Source organism: Phyllobates terribilis, unplaced genomic scaffold, assembly GCF_046119375.1.
Source record: "Phyllobates terribilis strain yellow unplaced genomic scaffold, ASM4611937v1 Scaffold_13__5_contigs__length_258822181, whole genome shotgun sequence".
NCBI classification, from domain to species: Eukaryota; Metazoa; Chordata; class Amphibia; order Anura; family Dendrobatidae; genus Phyllobates; species Phyllobates terribilis.
In genome coordinates, this window is record NW_027362773.1 from 129,862,845 (window position 1) to 129,879,659 (window position 16,815).

General features: G+C 42.7%; 1 protein-coding gene across 15 annotated transcripts in view; it reads right to left on the reverse strand.

Annotated features, from left to right (window-relative positions):
• The window catches only part of CDHR5 (cadherin related family member 5), a 113,785-nt gene that overhangs the window by 77,861 nt on the left and 19,109 nt on the right, over positions 1 to 16,815 (reverse strand). For all 15 annotated transcript variants that reach the window (XM_073658648.1, XM_073658655.1, XM_073658654.1 and 12 more), the window contains exon 2: positions 2,351 to 2,514. In XM_073658648.1, the coding sequence (XP_073514749.1) occupies positions 2,351 to 2,514 (164 nt within the window). The remainder of the gene's footprint in view (positions 1 to 2,350; positions 2,515 to 16,815) is intronic.

The following is a 16,815-nucleotide window of genomic DNA, read 5'->3' on the forward strand; positions in this document are numbered from 1 at the left end:
GTCCACTACTGGCACCCTGGAACTCCCGCTCAGACCCTTCACTAGTTCCAGTCTATCAGCCCTGTTTAGGGTTTAGGCCCATTACCTTCCAGGGTTACAAGCTCGGGGTCTCTGGCTAGGCATCCTCTCCCAACATCTGTCTCAGGAAGGTCACTCTGTCTCTGTCACTTATGCTCAGGATCTTGCTTTCCCTCATCTTCGGTCTCCTCTCATTTAGGGTCACCCTTGAATGTGGCACTGTTCCCTTTGGACTTTTTAGTCCTCTCACCAAGTTCTCCAGGCCCTATCTGTCTTCCTAGCAGGAAACAGTCTCATTCCCTTACACTATCCCCTCCCACCATGGGCTAGTCCCAACTATTAACTCTTATTTACCCTATAGTCAACTATATACATCAGATAACTTATTCAACGCATTACACTATTCACATTGCATCACAATATCATAGTAAACAGTATTTACAAAAGACACAGGACACAATTCACATGACATTATTCACATAACAATCAAACTCATTTCTTCAAGAGGGAAACGTGGTCAGCATGTCCATACCCTTACAGACCAACCACATGGTTTCAACAAAGGCTGTTGATGGGAGATCCTCTGATAATGTTACCTTAGTTTTCCACTACAGATATTGTCTGCGACATGGAGACACAAAGCCACAGACCACGAGGATGAGTTCTTCTATTACTATATTCTCTACTACTATTTCCTCTATAATCACTATAATTCTCCTTGATGGGAGAGGAGGAAACATGGAAAATTGTTGTTATTGGCCCTCATTTGACGCCACTGTTAGTAGCGTTCCCACAATAAGCTTTTGGTGCGTTTTTGATGCTGCAGAATTTTTGCATTATTTCTGCACCTATCACTTAAATTAGGTTACTTGTATTTTTCATTGCGTTTTTGTGTGCGTCTTTCTAACATGAGTTTTTATCACGTTTTTGATGCTGTGTTTTTTTGTCTCTGTTTGGTGTGTCATGCTTTAAATAAAGCTGCTTTGTTTTTGATACTTCCTGGTATTTGGTTTTGACAAATCTTTACTGATAAACTTAGGTGCAGATTGCATGCCCTTTTGATGCATTTCCGCTGCGGAAACGCACTTAAAAGCATCTGGGTTTTTTGCCTTCGGAATTTCCTCATTTAATGGAAGACTATGGGGAAATTCCGCACAGAAAACTCAGCATAACCGCAAGAGAAATTGACATGCTGCAGATCTCTATAAATCCCATCCGCTATCTGTCTCTTTGTTTCTCTCTACTCCCGAACTGTAAAACAGACTTCCAGGAGAAGTCCATGTTTGGAGTTCAGCACCGAACAATAGGTGTCCCGTATGAACCCCAAACTTTACAGTTCAAGTTCACTCATCTCTAATATACAGTACAGCGGCTTCTCTTTAGTGAAATCAACCATTTATTACTCTATTTCCTTTGTTTATATACATTATGCGTTTTTGTAATCTGACAAATGTTAATAAAAAACATTCTTTATAAAAAAGCATGTTAATCCATGCTTTTATTGTACAATATTATAGCAAAAGGTGCACTTTAAGATCAGCAATCCTAAATCCCTTTAAACATTTTACTGATGCATTTACTATTGTCCAAATTCCATATCATAAAGTAATTGGAATACCAGATCTCTCTGCTAGCATGCGAGTGGTTCAGAGTTTTTTTTATTCTACTCAACATTCTCAGTATTACACCACCATATTGGGAAACATTATAACTAAAATTCAAGCTATTTGTCATGATTCTGCCGCTCAGTGTGTCTTGGACGCAGTGACTGTCAGCTAAATCGTCCAATCTAGTGCAGGGGCATGCTGAGCTGTCAGTATTTTGAGTGACAGCTCGGCCGTCCAATCTTAGACTGCGAGGTGCTGAGTTTGCTCCTGGTGTTCCCTGTTCCTAGTGATTACCCAGCTACTTAACCAAACTGTTTGTCCCAGATCGCTGCCAGACATAGCTTCAGCTCTGTGTGGTTTGTCTCCTCTGTACTTGGTGTTCTGATTCTAGACATTTTGATCTTCTGTTGTCGGACCCTGGATTTGCCTATTGACTACCCATTTCTATTTCCCCTTTTGCCTTGACGCACTCTGATCTTGGAATTCTGACTCTGGACTGTGAACTGACTACGTCTTTTGTCTTACCCCTTTGTGTATGACGAGCCCTCTTGGTATCTGACCTCAGACCTCTTGAGTACCCAAGTTTCACGGCTTGTCCATGAATAGTGACCAGCGTCACCCTATTATTTTCAAGCTCTGATGTTTAGTGTCTTTTTGGGGAACCACCAAAGGGATCCAAACCTGTGGACCTGCCTGTATAGTATTACACACTGACACTGACTTACCTCATAGTCCAGTTCTTCAACTAAAACCAGATTTGATTCGTTTACTTGAAATTGTTTTTCTTCAACTTCTGCCGTATGCCCAGGTTCAATGATTAATGCTGTCACCACTGTACCTAGTTCTGCATCTTCACGAATACTTGGAACTGGATTAGCAGATCTACAAGCTGCCGAAAATACAACAATATTGTTATTGGAGAAAGCTGATCTACTACCATCCCTCTTGGATGACCCTATGGGGTGCATAACAGTCACAATAAGGTTACGAACAATATGGCTTGTAAGATTGCAGGATGCTCTTGTCAGGTGTGACAGACAGTCTCTCTGGATCTGGCTGTAGAAGGTCACTGTGCTTGGCATTGCAGACGCCTTCTTAATCCTTCTTCCTTTAGGACCCAGCGGCGACCTCCCTCCAGCTGCTGATTGACACACCCTTGCCTGGGAGTTAAAAATACTCAGTTTGCTCCAGGGAATCACCGGTGATACTTCTATGTACCTTTGTGCAGGCTTGGAGCACTAGCAGTCGGCTAGCTTCTTCTCTGGTGCCCTTGGAGGACAGTTGGCGTTACTCCTCTGGTGTCTGCTCAAGCTAAGTTTATCCCCTTTGTTTGTCTACCTTGTTGTCTTTAGATTGTAGGGGGCCTGACCAGTGCTCACCTCTCCCTATATAGGACCAAACTCTAGGGACATACAGGGCTTAGGGTGCTGCTCGGTGATAGGTGTGGAACCTATATAGGGACGGTAGGGTAGGCAGGGTAATATTAGATCTGCCTAGGGGTCTCCACTCCCCCTTTCCCTAGTGTTTGGGCTTCTTCCTCCTCTTCCCTTCGTGTTGTACTTAGTCTTTCCCACACCTTGCGTGACAGCTCTTGATTTGAATCATAAAGCAAACATATACTGTATGAGTATGATATTTTATATAATGATCCCTTTAACAGTGGCCCCTTCATCAGGTCAACAAAGTATAAAACAAGATGTGGAGGTGCACAATAGATACTAAAGAATGTGGCAATTACATTAAAAGAAATACAATCATAGGCATATAAATAAGAATATGACATCATAATGTAACAGTTTTCTAATCTTTTCCCACCGCAGACAGCTTTGAACTTCCAACCAGAGCCCAATTTTCAAATTTGATGTGTCAATTTATTTAGTAATAACTTTGGAAGACCTTATACCAACCACAGTGATTCCAAGGGTGTTTTTTTGTGACACATTGTTCTTTATGTTAGTGGTAAATTAGGTCAATATATATTGTTTTTATTTATAAAAATATCTAAAATTTATTGAAAATTTACAAAAATTAGCAATTCATTAATGACCGGATATATGCCTTTGTAAGGTGCTTGGAAATAAGTATATAATGACCGCCAATGAGTGAAAACGGTGTGGGTGTCAGTTACTGTAGTTGACACCCTGCTGGCTCAACCACAATAGGTATTAGCAGCACCAATCGTGCGTGTTTAACCTCCTAGATGCTGCTGTCAATAGTGACAGCAGAATCTAGAGGGTTAACAGAGGGAGGGTGCTCCTTGTTTAACCAAATCGGCACCTTGCCAATGGTTCTCAGGACAATCTAAGACCAAGTAAAGCAATATTTTAGTGGAAAAAAAAATAATTTTTCATTTTTTTTCATTCCACTTTGAGTTAATTCTTGTGCAGCACCTGAAGGTTTAACAAACTTCCTGACACTAGTTTTGAATACTTTGAGAAGTGCAGATTTTAAAATGGTTTCACTTTCTTTTGGCAGTCGATGTCCAATATACAGTACAGGCCCCTTAAAGTCACTTCAATACTGAAAAGGTCCGTTCTGTAAATTTCCTTAAAAAAATTAAAATTGCTGAAACATTTTTAATCCTTTTAGCATCCTAACTTAATAAAATAACATTTGAAATATGATATTGTTCATTAATTTTTAGTGTGGTGTGACTATCCAGTTTAAGGGTATAAAAATTCAAAGTTTGAAAATTGTAATTTTTTTCTAAATTGTTATTATATTTCAAATATTTTAAAAAAAACATATCAACCTAAATTTATGACGAATATGAAGTACAACGTACCATGATAAAATATTGCATTGCACTCACATAAATGTTAATAAATTAGTCAGTGCTCATCTGCGAGTTTTTCCTCAGCTATAATTGGACAGAGGAAAAAATCGCAGCATGCTGTGATTGAATGCGAGACTCGGACGAGATTCGCCAATGTAAGTCAATGGGTGAAAAAAATCGGACGATGCATGGACCATGCCAATGGCATTCGATTTTTATGCACACTTTTCAAAGGAACCACAACATTTCACCAGTCAAGTACAGCAAATTTACAGCCAGATGATAGATAGAATAGATAGACGAAATAGATGATAGTGTGTATATATATATACACATATATATATATATATATATATATAAATATATATAAAATAGATACTGTAGATAGTTAGAATAGATAGATATCCAATTTCAAAGTCCCGCTGCGCTCCGCGAGACCCGGCGGCTCTGAACAGCGGTGACGTCAGTAACTACACCATTCATCAGAGTCGCAGAGTCTCATACAGGGCAGTGTGACCCGCCGACTCTGTTGAGTGCTGTACTTACTGACGTCACTGCACTGTTCAGAGCCGCTGGGTCTCCCAGAGCGCAGCGGGACCCGGAGTGGCTGCTGCTACAGCCTATGGAGTGTAGAAGCAAAATGTGATGATATTAAAATATAACTTTTAATTGATATACAATAAAATAGTCCGATAAGGTGAGTATCTACTCAAATCACAAATTATACACGCAAGGTCCTCATGGCCCTATATACACTGCTCAAAAAAATAAAGGGAACACTTAAACAACAGAATATAACTCCAAGTAAATCAAACTTCTGTGAAATCAAAGTATCCACTTAGGAAGCAACACTGATTGACAATCAATTTCACATGCTGTTGTGCAAATGGAGTAGATAATAGATGGAAATTATTGGCAATTATCAAGACACCCTCAATAAAGGAGTGGTTCTGCAGGTGGGGACCATAGACCACATCTCAGTACCAATGCTTTCTGGCTGATGTTTTGGTCACTTTTGAATGTTGGTTGTGCTTTCACACTCGTGGTAGCATGAGAAGGACTCTACAACCCACAGAAGTTGCTCAGGTAGTGCAGCTCATCCAGGATGGCACATCAATGCGAGCTGTGGCAAGAAGGTTTGCTGCGTCTGTCAGTGTAGTGTCCAGAGGCTGGAGGCGCTACCAGGAGACAGGCCAGTACACCAGGAGACGTGGAGGGGGCCGTAGGAGGGCAACAACCCACCAGCAGGACCGCTACCTCCGCCTTTGTGCAAGGAGGAACAGGAGGAGCACTGCCAGAGCCCTGCAAAATGACCTCCAGCAGGCCACAAATGTGCATGTGTCTGCACAAACGGTTAGAAACTGACTCCATAAGGTTGGTATGAGGGCCCAACGTCCACAGATGGGGGTTGTGCTCACAGCCCAACACCGTGCAGGACACTTGGCATTTGCCACAGAACACCAGGATTGGCAAAGTCGCCACTGACGCCCTGTGCTCTTCACAGATGAAAGCAGGTTCACACTGAGCACATGTGACAGATGTGACAGAGTCTGGAGACGCCGTGGAGAGCGATCTGCTGCCTGCAACATCCTTCAGCATGACCGTTTGGCAGTGGGTCAGTAATGGTGTGGGGTGGCATTTCTTTGGAGGGCCGCACAGCCCTCCATGTGCTCACCAGAGGTAGCCTGACTGTCATTAGGTACCGAGATCAGATCCTCAGACCCCTTGTGAGACCATATGCTGGTGCAGTTAGCCCCGGGTTCCTCCTAATGCAAGACAATGCCAGACCTCATGTGGCTGGAGTGTGTCAGCAGTTCCTGCAAGATGAAGGCATTGAAGCTATGGACTGGCCCGCCCGTTCCTCAGACCTGAATCCGATTGAGCACATCTGGGACATCATGTCTCACTCCATCCACCAACATCACGTTGCACCACAGACTGTCCAGGAGTTGGTGGATGCTTTAGTCCAGGTCTGGGAGGAAATCCCACAGGAGACCATCCGCAACCTCATCAGGAGCATGCCCAGGCGTTGTAGGGAGGTCATACAGGCACGTGGAGGCCACACACAATACTGAGCCTCATTTTGACTTGTTTTAAGGACATTACATCAAAGTTGGATCAGCCTGTAGTGTGTTTTTCCATTTTAATTTTGGGGGTGACTCCAAATCCAGGCCTCCATTGGTTAATAAATTTGATTTCCATTGATGATTTTTGTGTGATTTTGTTGTCAGCACATTCAACTTTGTACAGAACAAAGCATTCAATGAGAATATTTCATTCATTCAGATCTAGGATGTGTTATTTGAGTGTTCCCTTTATTTTTTTGAGCAGTGCACAAAGACAAGTACATGCACTGATATAAAATTCTACAACGGAAAATTTTCTAGGTATATATATCACCCACTTATACGAGTATACCCTTAGCCAAAGTATATACCGATACAGATCAAATGCATACCCAGGAAAACTAGTCCATAAGTAACCGTGGTATTGCGGTAAGGTAGGTAAAGATAATTCAATAATTCACCATACATAAAAGCCTATACAATTATAATGATGACCAGGTGTACGCACTTGCACTTGAGAAACATAGAGTGATTGGAGTCCAAAATACATATATTAGTAAAGTGCTACTGTGCTACACACATATCCTTTAAATGCAACCAACAGGACAAATACACAAATCACCATAAAGTACACATAGTGCAAAAAGGCAAATAAGACAAACACTGTCTGTCATAGGTCAAAACAAACCTCTCAAAGAATGCATAGGACTCCTACTGTAGAAAAAAAATAAATAAAACAGTCTTACCAAGTCCTGCAACACAGCATGGCTCACTCAGTACCAGTGTGGCATCAATTTCATAAGTCCCACAAACTGGTAGCATAAGAAGAAAGATGGAGATGCGGTGCTCCTGTGGCACCGCAGGGGTCCGGTTGCCACAGTGGCATTGCCTCCCTCACAAGGGGTGATGCCATGCCTGGAAGCAAGGAGGGGTCCCCTAATCAGATTTACCAGCATACAACACTTTCCTGGCTCTAGACCAGCAAGGGGAGCTCCTCCCCTTAACAACTGGAATCTGGAGGCGGGGTTAGTAATAGTGAGCTAAGAGGAGTTGGAGTCAGGCGACAAGGAAGGACCTGGGGAAGGGAGCTGTGTACAAGCTCGCACAAGAGGAGAGAAGCGCAAGTGAACCGGACACCGCAGTCCGTGGTTGTGGGGCACTGAAGGCCCGGCAGCTGAATCCGGAGGGCAGGAGACTGCAGGTCTCCTGGCCCCACCAGACGCCCGGCGGCACAGCAGCACCATAGGGCCAGCACCGCCACGTGGGAGCGACACTTGAGGAAGGCCCGAGCTGCCTGCCATACGGGTGAGAAAAAAGACGTTTTACTCAGGGATGAGGGCCGCAGCATAGCTTCAAGCGCAGGGCCAAAGAGAATAGCGCAGAGGGAAGGCCTACAACTCCACCTGGCGAGGTGGATCCCCAAATTGCTTCCAGGACGCCCAGACCTCCACTACCAGCTAGTACCCGTGCCCCTGTCTGCTCTGACAAACCGCAAGTAAAGCTAAAAGGAAACCGCCATTAATGTGTTGTCTGTTCATTACCTGCGCCCTCAGCCCTGGACTACACTGCCCCAGCCGACAACATCTATTCTTCAAATCATCTACACTGCCCGGGAGCTTAGATCTGCCTGTGGAGAGCTGAACCAACTCCGCTGCGTCACCATCAACTCAAGGGGATCTACACCGCAGCAGCGGCCCCATATAGCCGCATACTACAGGTGGCGTCACGAACATTATCTCTAAAAACTTTATTCCCCTTTCACTTTCCCTTTAATTGACTGCCCTGGGTCACGGACCGGGTCACTGCCACCGTGACGTCCCCCAGCATCGACCAGCCCGGCTACCGAGTACCCCATGGCCCAGGGGGCGCGTCACTCCCTACACGTTTCCTCTCACCCAGATTCATCAGGGGAGACTTTCATGACTGGGAATGCTCCAGCATTACTAACCAACCAGTCCTTATCCTCCTAAGTGGTCACATTTGATCATGAGCGCCATAATAGCTCCCACCATGGAGCTACTTTTTATGCCAGCAGCCCTTGGAGTTCACGGCTACGTAATTTCCACTGACGTCTGACCTACTTCCGGTATTTGGAGCGCAAGCCACGACAGTGGAGTGCATCCTCAGCCACCTGATCGTCATTTACAGTGACATAGTGCTGCCACCGCTTACCGGAACGCATCATATACCAGTGAAACGCACTATGCGCTCAAAGGCTGCGCTATGTTTAAAGTAGTCACACGTAACTTGGGGACCGTACAGAAGCAGGGCAGAGGTAAACTAAATAAACATCAGATATTATCTTCAGTCCTCAATCCCACTTAAGAAATAAATCCCCTATTGGCCGCCCATCACAAACTGACATAACAAAATGCCATTAGGTGTTGGATACAAAATAGCCTAACTAGGGAAAGAAAAAAGGGGGGGCACGGATAAAAAATATATATATCCATACTCAATGTTTGCCACCCACCCCCTGAAGCATGAGCTGTGTTATAGCCACAGTACTTAATATGCAGAGGGGTAAGACTGAGCATAAGGTCTTCCCAAACCATGTGTGTCCAAATCCGATATAATATGTAGAAGGAAAACCATGAAAAGTTTGAAACTCCGGCAAGAGAAAGAGCTACCCTAACGCCTTGCATACGCACCTCATACGGATTGCATACGGATGCTAGGCGAGAAAAATCGCACACTTGCATTTCACTCGCTTGACATACAGAATAGCATACGCAGGACACTTGCATGCCACTTGTCCAATTTTTCAGGATGAACATCAGAGTGATTTTTTTTATACACAGATATGAGTGAGGCCAAAGTGACACTTGTCAGAATTGAAAAATGGGGCTTGGTCATTAAAGGGAGCCTGTCACTCGATTAATGCTGCCCGAACCATGGGCAGGTTGAATCAGAGCTTGGCTGCATGATTGCTCTGAAATGCTCCTTCCTGGCTGGCTCTTTATACTATGTTTTCTCCAAAATACCGGAACATTTCAGAGAAAAACATATCTGGCTCAAGTTTGTATTGACGTTTTTGACAGCCAGCAGTTTTTTGGAGCATTTTTTTCAAGCATTTTTAGGGTAACTTTTTTACTTAATTGAAACAAATATAAATAGCCCATGTATCAGAGTAAATAATACGTCATGCTGTGCTATAAATCCATATCCTAAACTGAGCAAAATAGCGTCTGAAAAAAATGGACACCCATACATTGAATACGAGCAAAATTAATGTTTACTACAACTAATAAAAAAATACATACAAAAACTTAGCAAATACTCATTGTGGGAAAGTAACCATAGTGAATTATGAGTTAATATAGAGGACATCCATTTTTTTTATCTCCATTTATTAGTCAGAGCAAAGAAAACCTACTACAAAGTATCTCTTGGGAGTCCCCGACACACCCATGTATTATCCTGATAACCTATTGACTTCAATGTGTATGGTTTAATGTTTAATTTGTCATTTTTTTTCACTGACCAAATCTGTGTGTGAAAAAAATCGCATGCACTGGGTTTACTGTGAATTGGATGAGAAACATCCATTGAGATCTATGGGTTTGAGAAAAAAAATCAGATGCCATATGAAGTCACGGTATAGCATCCAATTTATACGAATACATGGCAGTTCTACAGTGGCTTGAGGAAGTATTCACCCCCTGAGCTTTTTTTTTACCTATTTTGTTACATACCAACCTGTGTTTAAATATTTTTGTAATTCGATTTGTGTGAGATGCATCAGCAGCACTAAATAGTCTAAGTTGGTGAAGTGAAGTGAAAAAAATAAAGACATAAGTTAAATTTATGGGATCAAATAACTAAAAATTGGCATGTGCATTTGTATTCATCCCTTTGAAGCCCCTAAAAGTTTTTGGTGCAAGCAATTACCTTCATAAGTTACAAGTTTCAAGCTTAGTGAAAAGAAGTCCACCTGTGTCACTTGGTCTGTCAGTATATACACATCTTTTCTGAAAGGCCACAGAGGCTGCAACACCATTAAGCAAGAGGCACCAATAACCAAACACCATGAACATCAAGGAGATCTCCAAATAAGTCAGGGACAAAGTTGTTGAGAACTACAGAGTTGGGTTTTAAAAAAAATCCCAATCTCTGATGATCCCCATAGAGCACCATCAAATCCATTATTATAAAATGGAAATAACATTTGTGAACATTTGAGAGAGGGCTTCCCACCAAAACTCTCAGCCCAGGCAAGTAGGGAATTAATCAGGCAGGCAGCACAGAGACCAAAGGTAACCGTGAAGGAGCTGCCAAGTTCTCAAGCAGAGAATGGAGTATCTGTCCATACGACCACAATAAGTCGTACACTCCATAGAGGTGGCCTTTATGGAAGAGTGGGCAGAAGAAAAGCCTTTGCTTACACACAAAAATTGTAAGGCTTGTTTCGAGTTTGCCAAAAGATATGTTGGAGATTCCCCAAATGTATAGAGGAAGGTGTTTTGGTCAGATGAGACCAAAATTTAACTTTTTATCCACCAAGGTAAAAGCTATGTTTGGTGCCAAACCAACACAGCTCATCAACTCAAGAACACCATCCCCACAGTGAAACATAGTGGTGGCAGCATCATGCTGTGGGGATGTTTTTCGGCAGCAGGTACTGGAGTATCTGTCCATATGACCACAAGAAGCCATACACTCCATAGAGGTGGCCTTTATGGAAGAGTGGGCAGAACAAAGCCTTTTCTTACACACGAAACTTGTAAGGGTTGTATTGAGTTTGCCAAAATACATGTGGGAGACTCATGAATAGAGGAAGGTGCTATGGTCAGATAAGACCAAAATTGAACTTTTTAGCCACCAAAGTAAAAGCATAAAGGCTATATCTGGTGCCAAACCAACATAGCTCATCACCCAAGAAGACCATCCCCACAGTGAAACATGGTGGTGGCAGCATCATGCTATGGGGATGTTTTCTGGCAGCAGGGACTAGGAAAAGGGTCCGAGTTGAGGGGAAGATAGATGGTGCGAAATACAGGGATATTCCTGAACAAAACCTGCTTCAGTCTGTCAGTGATTTGAGACTGGGAAGGAGGTTCACCTTCCAACAAGACAATGCCGCAGCCGCAGCTATGACTTCTTCTTGATTACTTATATGTGTCACACACAGTGTGGGAAAGACTAAGTGCAACATGAAGGGATGAGGGAAGGGTAGCCCAATCACTAGGAAAAGGCGGAGTGGAGACCCCTAGGCAGATCTAATATCACCCTACCTGTCCTACCGTCCTTATATAGGTTCTGCACCTATCGCCGAACTGGAAACCTAATCCCTGTATATTCCTAGAGCTAGGCCCTAGATAGGGAAGGGATGAGCACTGGCTAGTCACCACTATAAACTAAAGACAAGGGAGACAAACAAAGGGAGGAAAACTTATCTTGAGCAGACACCAGAGAGATAATACCAAAGTCCTCCAAGGGCATCAGAGAGGAAGCTAACCAACTGCTATTGCTCCAAGCCTTCACAAGGGAAAATGAGAATATCACCGGCGACTCACTGAAACAGACTGAGAGTTTATAAACACCCAGACCAGGGTGTATCCATGGCCTTCTAGGAATAGGTAGAAGAGTACCAGACAGACGGATATGCGATACTTTAGAATGCATGCAAATACTACAAGCAGATACGTGTTCAAGAACATCCTGATGCAATCCCGGCCTCCAAAAACGAGGAGAAAGGAGGTCCGGAATTGCCTTACCACCTGGATGACCAGCAAGCACAGAGTTGTGATGTTCCTTAATTACTTTGCGGCGCAGATTAGATGGTACAAATAACCTTCCTGAAGGGCAGGAGGAAGGGGCGTCCCCCTGAGTCTCCAATAGCTCACCCTCCAGTTCAGGGTACAATGCCGAAATGACTACCCCCTTCTGTAAACTCGGGGCAGGGTTCTCATGGTCACCACCACCAGGGAAGCTCTGGGACAAAGCATTAGCCTTGACATTTTTCCGTAAATCAATAGTTTATTAAGCAAGTGTTTGGCAATCAATAATAAACAAAATTTAACAAAAATGGCATTTGGTGATTAAGAATACAAAACTCAATCAAAGTGCTTCACCAAATGATCAGTACAAAATGAAAACAAAATTGTGAACAATATAATTAAGTTACAAAGTATGAGCAATATTAAAGTGGTATTCTGCAAAAAAATGTAAGAAAAATGAGAAAGGAAGAAGAGGTGAGTGGAGGGGAAGAGAAGGAGGAAGAATGTGAGAGAGGGAAGTGTGAGAGGAGAGGGGGGAAGGGTATTAGGGGATTTTGAGGGGTTAGATCTCTCCACTGGAGGGTCTTAATACTAACTCCAAACATTGGGCAAATCATTCCATAACTAGAATTCAAGTTTTGTTATTTATAAACACTCTAAGGAGTGTGCAGCGTGGCTCTCAAGATGTTGTTTAACTCAACCAGGTGTTTAATTCAGGAGTTTCTCTAAAAGCGATCCACGGGGCCCAAGTGTTGTAAATCTTCTCTGGATTTTCACCATCTTGACCTATTAAAAGTTCCATTCTATAGATGTTGCTTAGTTCAGACACAAATTCTGAGCGTGGTGGCACGTTTTCTTGTTTCCAATATCTCGGGATTAGGCTCCTGGTGGCTGTCAGGAAGTGTCTAAGTAAACCTTTCTTGAATGTAGAAATGGATATGTCACTTAGCGAAAGTAGGGCTAGCTCTATAGATGGAGTAATCTTATGAATGGAGAGTTTGTTATATAGCTCAAAAATTGCCAACCATAAGTTCTTAATGGGGGGGCACGACCACCAAATGTGTGTTTATGAACCATTGTCTTCAAGACATCTCCAGCAGGTGTCAGGTGTTGTGGGGTACATAGAGTGAATGTTGACAGGGCACCTACACCATCTAGAAAGGATCTTAAAGCTTCTCTCCTGCGATACTGAACATAGAGAAGACCTAAACGTGAGCAGGAGGATTTTGGAACGGCAGATAGGTCTGCCTAGGTCATTCTCCCAGTTTGTGAAAAACACAGGAAAGTTTGTGGGGCAATTTGGCTATCTTGGTATAGTTTGTATAACGATGAGACGGTGTGGTCCAGAGGGCTCCTTGATAAGCATAGGGTTTCTAATGGAGTCACAGGTCTAAGGATATCTGTGTATTTCATTATTGAGTTAATGTAGCTTTTAACTTTTGTCCAGTAGAATAGGGTGTGAATTTTTACATATATTAAGAAAAATTGTTCTGTTATTGCATTCTGGGAACCCTGGGTTGTCATAAACTGGGGTTAAGGGACCAGGAATAGATGATAGACGGAGAGACCTGTTACTACATCTAAGAAAGGGGATGAGGTTCCTGGTAAGAAAAAGAACAGCGCCCTGGCTCTCTCCTGCTGACCTTGTAGTCCATAAGGTCGCCAGAGGGTCAAAGCTGGATAGATCCCTTTCTAAGCCTACCCTCTTCTTGCTACGACCATGATGAAATAGATCTAAGATACAAGTTCCCAGGGTGGCATAACTATACAGGGTGAAGTCTGGTAAGCTCACACCACCAACCTATTTGAGTTTACTCAATAAGAAGTAGGATAGCCGTGAGCGCTTGTGGGACCAAATGAATCAAGTAATTGCTTTCTTGAGTCTAGAGAAAAAGGAGGCAGGAAGAAACAACGGGATAGTTTGGAAGAAGTATAGAAGGCGTGGCAAGAGACCCATTTTTATAGTGTTAATCCTTCCGAATCAGGATAACTGTAAGTTATTCCATTTTACCAGATCAAGTTCTGTTTTGGTTAGCGCAGTCCTGAAATTAGCATCGTACAACTGTGAGGTTTTGGCAGTTAATTTTATACCTAGATAGTTCAACGAGTCAGATTTCCAACTGAATGGAAAGGAAGCGCTCAGTTGAGCTTTTAACGATGATTTTAATGAGATATTCATCATTTGAGATTTAAGGGAATTCATTTGGAAGTTGCTTAGTGTGCCAAATTTAAGTAATTCTGAGATAATATTTGGTAAGCTTGTAACGGGGGAAGTAATACAGTTATATGAAAAAGTTTGGGCACCCCTATTAATCTTAAGCTTATTGTTTTATAAAAATTGGTGTTTTTGCAACAGCTATTTCAGTTTGATATATGTAACAAGAAAATGATAAGGGTGCCCATACTTACGCACCTGTCAAATTTTGTTTGAATGCAGATTGCACATTTTCTGTTAGTACAATAAACCTCATTTCAAGGCAGAAACATTACTGTGTCCAACAGTTATTACATATATCAAACTGAAATAGCTGTTGCAAAAACACCAATTTTTATAAAACATTAAGCTTAAGATTAATAGGGGTGCCCAAACTTTTTCATATAACTGTATATAACAGAATATCATCTACAAACAAAGCTAATTTGTGTTTCTCAGAACGAAGTTTTACTTGTTTAACTGAAGGGTTATTGTGAATAGCTGTTGCTAGATATTCCATAGTTAGGATATATAGTAGGGGAGATAGGGGGCATCCCTGTCTCGTGCCGTTTCGAATTGGAAACAAGCTCGATAGGGATCCATTAGCTTTAACTTGAGCGGAAGGGAGGGTATATAAGCTGTTATTCTGCGAATCATATTTTCTCTCAAACCAATTCCTTCAAGAGCCTGTGATATAAATTCCCAATGTACCCTATCGAACGCAGCCTTGACATTTTTGATCCCTGGACAGAAAGTGACAACAAAATTTAACCTAGTAAAAAACAGGGATCATCTAGTTTGCCTGGGGTTGAGACGTTTAGCTGATTGAAGATAATGACAGGTTCTTATTGTCAGTGATAACAGTAATAGGATGGACAGCCCCCTCCAACCAATGTCGCCATTCTTCAAACGCCAATTTAATCACCAAAAGTTCCCTATTACCCACGTCATAATTTCTCTCAGACGAAGATAATTTCTTAGAAAAGAAAGCGCATGGACACCATTTGCCAGCAGACAGACCCTGAGACAACACAGCCCCAATCCCCACCTCCGACGCATCAACTTCCACAATAAAGGATTGGGAAACATCGGGTTGACTGAGCATAGGTGCAGTGTCAAAACAGCTCTTTAGTGAGGAAAAAGCCTGCAGGACAGCATCCCACCATTTGGAAAAATCAGACCCCTTCCTTGTCATGTCAGTGAGGGGTTTCACAATTACTGAATAATTTTGGATGAATTTCCAGTAAAAATTAGTAAAGCCCAGAAAATGTTGTAGAGCCTTCAGGTTCTCGGGACGGTCCCAATCAAGGACAGCTCGGATCTTCTCCAGATCCATCCGAAAACCCGAAGATGACAACAGGTACCCCAAAAACTACACTTCCTGGATGGCGAAAACACACTTTTCTAGTTTGTTATCCCTTAATATCTGAAGCACTTGTTTAACATGCCCCCGATGTGTCTCAAAATCAGGTGAGTAAACCAAAATATCATCCAGATAGACCACCATAAACCTGCCCACCAAATGATGGAAAATATCATTAACGAAATGCTGGAACGCCGCAGGTGCATAGGTCAGACCGAAAGGCATAACCAGACTCTTGAAACGCCCTCCAGAGGTATTGAACATTATTTTCCATTCATCCCCCTTTCTGATTCTAACCAGATTGTAGGCGCTCCTTAAATCCAACTTGGAGAATATCTTAGCTCTCACAACCTGGCTGAACAAATCTGGAATCAGAGGAAGAGGATATGGATCCCGAATGGTAATTTGATTTAATTCCTGTTTAATTCTAAACAGGGACATAGACCGCCATCTTTTTTCTTCACAAAGAAGAACCCTGCCGCCACAGGCGAAGATGAGGGTCTAATATGTCCCTTCTCCAGACTTTCTGCAATGAAATCCTTCATGGCTTGTCTCTCAGGGCAAGAAAGATTATACAGTCTGGACTTTGGTAGTTTAGCACCTGTGGGTCAGGTTAATAGGACAGTCATATGCACGATGAGGAGGCAAATCCTGACACCCCCTTTCAGCAAAAATGTCCTCAAAACCAGGCAAAATTGCAGGTAAGGTCTCTGTAGAGTGTGTAAAAAGGGAAATATTTAAACAGTTCTCATGGCAGTAATCTCCCCACTCAATGATCTCCCTGGCTTGCCAATCCACCAACAGATTCTGTTTCACCAACCAGGGTAGACCCAAAACAATTGAGGTGGGAAGACCATCCAGGACATAGCAAGGAATTATCTCACAATGAACCGACCACACCCTCAGTTTTACACCATGCACATTCTGAGTCAGAGCTTTCTGTGCAAGCCGTGAGTCCATAGCGAAGATGGGAATGGGCTTAGCTAAAGTACAGCAAGCAAGACCATGAGTTCTCACAAACTCAGCATCAACCATGCTGACTCCAGCTTCACTGTCAATAAACACAGAAAT